We start from the raw sequence: 11,022 nt of genomic DNA on the forward strand, positions 1-11,022 counted from the left end.
CAATTTAACACTTAATATTTATATAAAACTCCCTGTTTTATATAAACCTGCTAGAAGGTTGGAGCTGTGTATCTGGTATCTGACTGATGTTTGACTGAAACACAAGAAAGAAAGAAAGAAAGAAAGAAAGAAAGAAAGAAAGAAAGAAGGAAGGAAGGAAGGAAGGAAGGAAGGAAGGAGGAAGATTGCACTGGGCTGGGTGGAGACATATAGCATCTCCCATGAAAGAGTCAAAGGCATCTACCCAGAGAAGCCTACAAGACTCAAGGAAAGGAACATCCTAGTTGAGAAAGGCAACAGAATATAGTAGAGAAGAATGCTTTAAGATGTTTAAAATATTTGTTCAATTTTACTGTGTAAATTACTTTGAGTACATTTGTAATGGAAAAGAAACATATACATATTCTAAATAAATGCTCATAGTACTACACATGCATTCTCTCTGGTATCATACAACAACCATGTAAGGTAAGCTAGTAACGCTGGAGAAATCCGTGGTGAAAAATTTGATTGGGCACATTTATCTTGGACAGATCTGCCAGTGACATTTTACCAGGATAACTACAGTATTTTTCCGTCTATAAGACTCCCCCATATATAAGATGCCCCCTATTTTGCGGGACTCAGATTTAAGAAAATGGGGGAGATGTATCTGTGTATAAGATGCCCCTTAATTTTTGACATTATTTTTAAGGAAAGAAACATAGTCTTATACGGAAAAATACCATAAATGAAACCCCTTTGTTCAAAAGCAGTCGATATCTTGGAGAAGAAGTTTCCTGGGGCCATGAGTGGGGAGTATAATGCGTCAACTCAAGAACTAAAGGAAGCAGCAAAGACTTGAGCTTCATGAGCTTTCTAGTTCATGCCTTCTCTCACACATGAAAAAGGTGACAACTCCACACTTTCAGGTTAGCAAACATTAAGAAAAAAAACTATGGAAGATGAAGTAAGCTGTGTGAGAGGCAGCATAGAAAGGATCTCTCTGCGTGGGAGGCTGGGGGAAGAGGAGGAAACTGCTAGGTGAGAGCAAGGAGGGCTCACTTTTCTCTGTGTGGAATAAGGCTTAATAGATAACTGTGATAAAAGTACTCTCCTAATGCCAATGCAGAATTTATTAACCTTCTTTAGCTGTGGGGTGAGAGAGCCAGCCGCCACTACATAACTCAGTGTCCACCCTTTCCTATGTTTACATCCAGTTGTTCTGGCCACAGTTCACAGCAGATATCAGTGCAACTTAGCTTAACTCCTTAGTCCTGTGAAATTACAAACGCCACTGGAGAGAATTGGAGGAGGCTGCAGAATCCTTATTCTCTTGGTATGGAAACTGAGTTACTTTGGGATAGGCTTTCGATGCTTTTGACAGCAGAGTCTGCACAACACTGACAATATGTCATGGAAATTGCATTGTTATGGTGATTTCCAATAAAATATACTGTTTCATGCCACCCCAATCTCTGATTCCAGGGGCTCCAGGCACTTACTCAGTGTTTGGTTTCCTTCGGAATGATCGACATTGGGGACTGTAGTGTCTTTATGATATATGGTGTGTGTGTGTATATATATATATATATGTGTGTGTGTGTGTGTGTGTGTATACACACACAATCTGAGCCTATGATGGAGGGATACACAGCATTAACACCCCAAGATGGTCTTGCTTCTTCCATAGCCAGAGCCTTGAATTCCAGCAGAAATCAGGCATGGTTCTGTCTCCCAGCTGCCCAGCCTGCCAGCTTCTACCTTCTAACTCACACACCCAACCATTGAGGGAGGGGGCCCCACCCATTTTCTGTCTGGCACAAAACCACTTCCTTTGTTACCTTAATGGTCCATACCTAGTGGGCAATTACCTCTCCAGAAAGCTAACCTGGCTATTCCAGAAATTGAATCCATCCAGGAATTAGAAGCGGATTCAGGCAACACATCCCCCCAACTCATAACAAAGAAAAACATCATCATAGTTGTGTTTATGACCCACCCTTCAATGCAAAGGAACCCAGGGCAATACACAAAAATCATGAAAATATAACTAAGAAAATGACATAAAAACCAGGGGCTGTATCCCATGTCAGGCCAACTCAAAGCAAACCCATTGAAATCAATGGACATGATTAACTTGTTGTTGTTTAGTCGTTTAGTAGTGTCCGACTCTTCGCAACCCCATGGACCAGAGCACGCCAGGCACTTCTGTCTTCCACTGCCTCCCGCAGTTTGGTCAGACTCATGTTTGTAGCTTCAAAGACACTATCCAACCATCTCGTCCTCTGTCGTCCCCTTCTCCTTGTGTCCTCCATCTTTCCCAACATCAGGGTCTTTTCCAGGGAGTCTTCTCTTCTCATGAGGTGGCCAAAGTATTGGAGCCTCAGCTTCACGATCTGTCCTTCCAGTGAGCACTCAGGGCCGATTTCCTTCAGAATGGATAGGTTTGATCTTCTTGCAGTCCATGAGACTCTCAAGAGTCTCCTCCATCACCATAATTCAAAAGCATCAATTCTTCGGCGATCAGCCTTCTTTATGGTCCAGCTCTCACTTCCATACATGACTAACTTAGGCCCATACATTTCAGTGGATCTACTCTGGGTATAGGATAGTTGGAAACAACCCCATAATAGCAATTAACATTATAAAACAGCAATCTAGCTGTTTTTATTCGGACACATTTTAGGATAACATGGTGGCATCCAAAAAATTGTCACAAGAAATCAGTGGCTTTGGCTTCCTATGCCTCAGGTGAGCATTTGTATATGCATGCATGTATGAAGCCTCACACATTCAGAAAGCTACAAACTCCAGTGTGGAGCTAGTAAGTTGCGTCAGTTGAAGAACTTGCTTCACTTTTATAGGCCTGAAGAATCAGGAGGTCAAAAGTGCCTTCTGGGAATAAATAAATATTGTGTTTTACAAAAGCTGTTTTTGAAACAGATAAAGGCACCTGCTTCCAAAACACTTGCTGTTCATACAACTTCTCCAAATGTTGTACTTTAAGGAAGGGATGGGGAACCACTTTGGTCCAGTGGTCCAGATCCAAGGGTGACCATCTCTCTGTCCAAAGACATACCATGGCCTCACATGTTGTGTAAACAATTCCACAACTTCTTTACCGGCTGGAAACTATGGGACAGAGTCTGTAAAAGACTAGACTACAGGCTAGAGGGTAAATAAATTCTCATGTTCTCCTCCGTAATAATGGCATCCAGAGGAGGTGGAAGCACAATGTGCATTCCAAGTCCTATTTCTCAGCAAACATGTTTATGATCTGATAGTGTAACCAACCAAAGGGTATGCTAGATTGTTGCATGTAGATAAGAAGTGTGGGCAGATATTTGCCTGGATAAGCTCCTGCTAAATATGGATTGTTCCTCTGGGACTAGGTTGTTACTTCTGTTTTAAGGAAAACATGTTTATCATAGAAAACTGTGTAGTTATTGCCACCCATGTAATTGTTTATAGCCTACCTGGTGGTCTCTCGAGATGTCAGCAGACGGATCTCAGAGATATAAGGCACCAGAAGTACACAAGAGACCATTTCTTATTGGATGATGTAGAGCTCTATGCACTATGCCATGCTGTGCCTGTGGAACTAATTTCACTGATGCAACAACTGCAGATGTTTCACTATGTGTACAGCTATTTGAGCTAACAGTGTGCTTGGATATAAAACAGTGTAAGGTGCATTTTAGAGGACCTTGGAGGAAGACTCTTGAACCCCCAAAACAGCAGATTCACCAGTAGGCACTTCCACTGGATGCTACAAGTAAATGAAAAACGATATGACAGGTAACTTAATTGCTGAGTAGAAGATGCTAGACTGGCAACTTGTACACGAGTAGCTTGACTAGTAATCAGCCAATAAGGGCTGCAGTTGGGTAAGGTGGGTCTGGTGCTAAGAGTCTCTAAACTTTCAGTCTCCTCCCAATGGCTTTGAAGCCTGAATGGAAGTCAGGGAAAAAGCGAGTGTGGAAGAAGACTGTGGCCATTTCTTGATAGAGGAGAAAGGGGCCAGTGGGGTTTGGGGTTGAAGCTGAGGTGGTGGGCTGGGTTATCTACTTTTCCTCATAATGAGCAGGGCTGGTCCCGTCTGATAGAAGGACAAAGAATGGAGTGCAGTCTAAAGGTTGCATGGGGCAGCTACCCTAAGGTCTGTAGGTTCTGGGATCCCAGGTCTCTAAAGCTCACCAAAAGGCTATTCAGGGCTTTTCATATTGGCTAATTGGAGGGCTCTCCATCTAGGAGTTCTCACAGAACAGTACAGTCATACCTCATGTTGCGTTCCACTCTTGTTACGGACTTTCAGCTTATGAACTCGGCAAACCCAGAAGTGTTTACTTCTAGGTTCGCCGCCCATCCATGCGCAGAAGCGCTCAATCGCGCCATGCACATGCGCAGAAGAGGCGCTCTAGTTGCAGACTTTTTGGGGTGCGAATGGCACCCCAAAACGGATTAAGTTCACAACTAGAGGTACCACTGTATACCCCAAAGGTCACAATACACACAACATACTCATGCCTACAGTGTGCTAAAAAGAAGCTGATAATTTATTCTCCTTCTTGAGTAAGGGCAGAAAGCTCAAACTTAACTTACAATTGGCAATTAATAGTGGTAATATTTTCTGTCTGGACACTATAACCAAAACAATCAGAATGTTTTTTCTATAGATACACACACCTATTTACAAAACAGAAATACATTGTAGGACAACATCATGCTCAGACCTGCATATTGGGAATGCGTCAGCAAAGACATTTCAGTGTGTGCTCATGAATGTGCATGCAAATGCTTGGACTTAACTATTCTCAAAAATAAAGTGCTATCAATATATTTCAAACAGAAGCTATTTTTAAAGGAATAAGATCTGCACCTATGGTGACCACACCTTATAGACGGGTTTAGTTTGTTGTGCGTAATAATGACTCAGGGTTGGTAAACCAGCAAGTTGTCCACAGATACAGGTGTTTCTGAGGAAACCTCTGCACTCCCTCCATCAACCACCTTCTAATGTTGTGTATTACAACACTCTGCTAAGTAATGTAGTGGCAGTGCTTTGAATTCTGAAGCTGGAAAGATGGAAATTCAATACCACCCTCCTATAATTCATTAAGTTCTGTTCACCACCAATGGCAATCTATTAAATCTCATAGTCTCATAGACATCTTCCACGGGTTAAAGTCTCTCTCTCTCTCTCTCTCTCTCTCTCTCTCTCTCTTATTTGTAAGAAAAAACATATAGTTGAAAAGACTGATTCCCTTATTTCTGATAACAAACTATTAAGAATTGTCCCATTCCTCAGTCATCCTCATTTGTTTCTCTTTGATTCTGTCAGGGGGGGAAAGATGGCTGACAGGAACAGCAGTAGAGTGAAGGTGTTTGTGTTCACGGGATTCACTGATCGTCCAGAGTTGGCTGCTACCTTGTTTGCATTGTTTCTCATGAACTATGGCATTACAATTGTGGGGAATCTCGGGATGCTTTTGTTAATTAGGGTCGATGCTTGCCTTCACAACCCCATGTATTTCTTCCTTAGTAATCTGTCCTTCTTAGACATTTGCTATTCAACTACCATCAGTCCCAGGCTGCTGATTGACCTCTTAAGGGAAAGGAAAGCGATTACGTATCCTGAGTGTCTAGTTCAATTCTATTTCTATGCAACTTTTGCCACCACTGAGTGTTACCTCCTGGCTGCTATGGCATATGATCGCTACATGGCCATCTGCAACCCACTCACCTATACAATCACCATGTCTCAGAAAGTTTGTGCTTTTCTGGTGGCTGGTTCATACATTGCCGGATCAGTGAATGCTATGATACACACAGGATGTTTGACTCGTTTATCGTTCTGTGGCCCTAACGTCATTGATCATTTTTACTGTGAAGCTCCCCCAGTTCTTCAACTTTCCTGTTCTGATACAAGTGTAAATTTGTATGTGCTGTTTGCATTTGTGGGCTTTAACCTGGTGATCACTCATTTGACAGTCCTTATCTCTTACTCTTATATTGTTGTCACTATTCTGAGAATCCGTTCAGCTGAGAGTCGGCAAAAAGCCTTCTCCACCTGCTCCTCTCACCTGATGGCTGTCATCATCCTTTATGGAAGCTTTTTCTTTATGTATCTCCAACCTAGTTCATCAACCAAAGGAAAGAAAGTGGCCTCTTTGTTGTATGCGGTGGTAATACCCATGCTAAACCCCCTCATCTACAGCTTGAGGAACAAGGAGGTGAAGAGTGCTTTGGGACGGGTAGTGGAGAAGTATGTTCGCTAACAATATGAACTATTTGTACAGTAACCTTTATATAAATATTGACTGCTGGATGGTTGCAGTTATGTATCTGGCATCTGGCTGAAGTTTGACTGAAACCCGAAAAGCAAAAGGGAAAGGGAAGGAAGGATTACAGTGGGCCAGAAACTGATCCAGGTGGAGACAATTCCTGGGCTCCTTTCCAATCTGCCCTCTGGTCTGAAACAGCCAAAAACATCTATCCAGTGGAGCCTACAAGACTCAAGGAATATCCTCTTTGAGTAAGGGAACAGATAATAGTAGAGAAATATGCTTTAGGATGTTTTAAATTGTTGTCCAGGTTTACTGTGTAAATTCTGTTAAGTACATTTGTTATTGAAATGTAGTATATACTGATTCTAAATAAATGGAAATAAATAACTAGATGTTCACAGACCTTCACATACATTCTCTCTGGTATCATGGAACAATTGTGTAAAGTAATGTGGTGTTATTCTCCTAACTGGGTAAAATCATGGAGGGTAATTTTTATCAGGCCATGAATAGAGGATAGAAACCTCAATCACTTTTAGCCAGGATAGTGAAATCAATCCTCTTTGTTCAGAAGCAGTATGCATCAAGGACAAGAAACAGAAAGATGAGCAGCACTATCATTCCCTGTATACAGAAGCAGCTGGCTGGCTCATGTGGGAGGGCATCTCCTAGGGGCCAAGCCATTTTGCCCTCCCGAAATATCTTTGGGGAGGAGGCCAGGTTCCCAGCGTTCAAAGGATGTACAGATTGGGCAAGAGACGTTGGACACAATATAATGTTTGAAGATTGGGAAAGGTTGTGGAAGAAAGGGGTTAAGTTTACTGCATGTACGATGTTAAAGGAAAATATAATGAAAATGATGTATAGATGGTACTTAACCCGAGTGAAACTAGCAGAGATCTACCATATGAGTGATAATTTATGTTGGAAATGTAAAGAAAAACAAGGTATCTTTTACCATATGTAGTGGATGTGTCCAAAGGTGAAAGACTTCTGGGAAAAGATATATAATGAATTGGAAAAAATGTTGAAATATACTTTTATTAAGAAACCAGAAGCCTTTCTACATGGAATAATAGGTTTGGAACTGCCCCAAAAAGATGTTAGATTATTTTTGTATGCCACAACTGCAGCAAGAATTTTGTTAGCCAAAAACTGGAAGTCACAAGAGATACCAACAGTGGAGGAATGGCAGATGAAGATGATGGACTGTTTGGAGCTGGCCGACCTGACTGGAAGAATCTGCGAACAGAAAGAAGAGGAGCATCAAGAAGAATGGAAGAAATTTAAGGACTATTTGGCTAGATACTCTAATGTAATTTAAGTAGCACTACTTGTAAGTACCAAATTGGCCTAGGAATAAAATAGGTGGAACTGAATAGCATTATGGAGTGGGAACATTATGAAAAGAAAGAAAGATATCAATGGAATAAGTTAATTGTATTTGAATGTGGATATCGGAAAACTGCTAAAATGATTATTATGGAAACACAGGGGGGATCTGAGGAAGTCACCCAACAATGTTATTTAAATTGGGATTTTAACAGTTAAGTTATATGTTTTGTCTGTCTGTTTTTCTTTTGTGTTTATTATAAAATTGGAAAACTAATAATTTTTTTGAAAAAAACAAAAACAAAAAAACAAAGGAGGTACAAGAGGCCAAGTGCATAGCCGAGCATGGCATGACTTTAGTGGCTGGCTCCTTTACCTTCTACTGCTGTGGAGGAGAAGGAGCAGGGAAGCAGCTCCCAGGCAGTTGTGGTGGCAAGAGGAGGAGGAATGGCCACTGACCATTGAAGGCGTGTTGCTGCTGCTTTCAGCTTCATCTCCTGATTCCTTCCAAAGTGCTGATGTTATGCACACAATGTTGGCCCCCATTCTCCCTTGGAAGTTGGCACCTCTATGTGGGAGACAGAATGCTGGGGTGAATGAGCCTTCATCTAATTCCACCCAAAAGTATGCATGACAGCAAAGAAACAATTCATGAAAATATGATCAAGAGTATGATATGAAAGGCATGGATTGCATCCAGTGTCTCTCCTACTTGGAGTAAGCCCATGGATATCAATGGACATTAAGAATCTAGGCCTATATATTTCAGTGGGTCTACTCTTGGTATATGTTGGATGGATACCAACCCCATATTACCAATGCTTGAAAGTTTTCATCTCCTTACAGAGTCCTAATTAGTCCTTAAGGAGTTGTTGTTGTTTTTTTTACAATAAGAGGGGGAAACAGTTTTTGGCATGTTGTTCTCATGGCACCAGTGCATTTAACAAGGCCCAGGATGGATTATTAAATTGGGAGTCAAAAACATTGATAATACCAGAAATCTTTTTTCTCCTATGACACAATAAACCCTATGTTGTTATCTGTTGTTACAGTTATTTTCAGCATTGAAGGTTTTATGAAGGGGACCTTGCTGCCCATACTGTAAGCTCCTGGATTTTGATAAACAGGTTTTTCATGATTTCAACCCCCCAAAACCTGTTTGACCTCATGCAATGGTAGGGGAAAAGAAAACTGTGCTGCTGAACTAGCACATCTGCTTAACTCACTTTGACATTTTGTCACCTGGGTGGGGTCAAGATGCTTCATCAGCTGAAGCTCCCTCTAGCTCATGAAGTAGGTTCTCTTTGCTAACAGGCTCTAGATGGATATTTGTGGTTAGTTCCTCTTAGTTACAGCACTAGCCACTGAAATAGGGATGTGAGGCTTATATTCAGATAGCCCCCTGGGAATGGGGAGTGTAGAATGGCTGTTGATAGAATAGGTAGTGGGAATAATAATAATAATAATAATAATAATAATAATAATAATAATGTATTTGTACTCCGCGCATCTGGCTGGGTTTCCCCAGCCACTCTGGGCGGCTTCTACAAAGACCAAAAATACACTAAAATGTCACATATTAAAAACTTCCCTGAACAGGGCTGCCTTAAGATGTCTTCTGAATGTCAGGTAGTTGTTTATCTCTTTGACATCTGATGGGAGGGTGTTCCACAGGGTGGGTGCCACTACCGAGAAGGCCCTCTGCCTGGTTCCCTGTAGCTTTGCTTCTCGCAATGAGCGAACCGCCAGAGGCCCTTGGTGCTGGACCTCAGTGTCCAGGCAGAATGATGGGGGTGGAGACGCTCCTTCAGGTATACTGGGCCAAGGCTGTTTAGCTGCTGCATCAACTGCCTTCAGTGATAGGCCATTCTTCCTTCCTTCCTGTGAGGGAGTTTTACACAATCTTAGTAATGCTACTGAAAAAAGATAAATGGATTTTACTTGCTTTATTTTATTTACTTGCAACGACACACTTTTAAAATTGCCTGCTACCATGTAGATTTAAATGGTAACTTGTACTCTAGTTTTGATAAAGTAGACAACATTTTAGTGGGCTTTAATTAGCACTAGATCGGGGCCACAGCCGAAAAAGCCCTGGCTCTGGTTGAGGCCAGCCTAACCTCCCTGTGGCCTGGGATCTCCAAGATGTTTTTGTTTGAAGACTGTAAGGTCCTCCGTGGGACATACCAGGAGAGGCAGTCCAAACTGGAAGCTGGATTGGAATGGATCCAGAGCCGATGTTTCATCCAGAAACCCACCAAGCTGTTCAGCAACCATACTCTCAATCCCCTTACCCAGGAACAAAAGATTTGACACCGGGTGGTAATTGGATAGATCTAAAGGATCTAATGATGTTTTCTTTAAGAGCGGGTGCACCACTGCCTCCTTCAATTCCCCTGGGAATGTCCAGGTGCCAAGGGACAAATTGATGATATCACTGAGAGGGCCCCGCACTTTGTCTGGACATGCTCTAATCAGCCAGGACGGGCACGGGTCCAGAGGGTAGATGGTGGGCTTTCCAGCTCAGAGGAGTCTGTCTACATCGGCTGGGGATATCCGGCCAAAGTGGTCCAATACTGGACCTGAGGACAGCCAAGGGGCCTCCAGTTCTGTTATTGTATCCAAATTGGCAGGGAGGTCAGGCACCTCACTTGAGTGCCTTGATCCAATTTGACAGGCCTGATATCTTTTAAAACTTGAGAGTTTTCCGCTTCTTGCCTAATCCTAATTAGCCCTTAAGGGGGTTGTTTACCTGAAGGGGAAACAGTTGTTGGCATCTTGGTCTCATGGCACCATTGTATATAACCAGACCCAATGCAAATTATTACACTGGAAGTCAACCATCTTAGACCATTTTGTATTGGATGATGTTGAGCTGTATGGACTATGTCATGCTGTACATGCTGAACTTTTTCTGTCAGTGCAGCAACTTCAGGTCTGCCACTTTGTAGCAATTCAAGCTCCTTATCAAACAGTGTAAGATGCATTTTATAGGTTCTTGGAGGAATACAGAGTCCACTCTTGAACCTAAGTGGAACAGTTGCACCAGTAGAAACTTCCACTGGAGAAAGAAAATAATGATATCCCAGGTAATTTCCTGGTGGCGGGGTAGAAGCTGCTAGAGCAACCTTTTGCTGAGAAGCAGGTTGATCAGTCATCAGCCAAGTTGGCTACATGTGGGTTAGGGCCTGGTTGTGGCTGAGTCCCACGTTGCCCTTCCTAAAGTTACATGCTTTTATGTTGTGTAAGGCTATTTATTGCAACACTATGTCAAATATTGTAGTGACTCTGTTTTATTTCTGAAGCTGGAGAAATGGAAATTCTACACTACTCATCTACATGAAGTTCTGTTCTCCACCAATGACCATCCTTTAATGACAATACTGCCGTCTTCTAGGGATTAAAACCTCTCTCTTTTTAT

At 42.1% G+C, this 11,022-nt stretch overlaps 1 protein-coding gene across 1 annotated transcript; it reads left to right on the plus strand.

Moving 5' to 3' along the window:
- Positions 1 to 5,333: 5,333 nt before the first annotated feature.
- On the plus strand, positions 5,334 to 6,260 carry LOC128402698 (olfactory receptor 1020-like). Its single transcript, XM_053367020.1, has one exon. It carries the CDS (start codon positions 5,334 to 5,336, stop codon positions 6,258 to 6,260), a length of 927 nt encoding a protein of 308 aa, XP_053222995.1.
- The last annotated feature ends 4,762 nt before the right edge of the window (positions 6,261 to 11,022 follow it).

This window comes from Podarcis raffonei, chromosome 1 (assembly GCF_027172205.1).
Source record: "Podarcis raffonei isolate rPodRaf1 chromosome 1, rPodRaf1.pri, whole genome shotgun sequence".
Classification (NCBI taxonomy): Eukaryota; Metazoa; Chordata; class Lepidosauria; order Squamata; family Lacertidae; genus Podarcis; species Podarcis raffonei.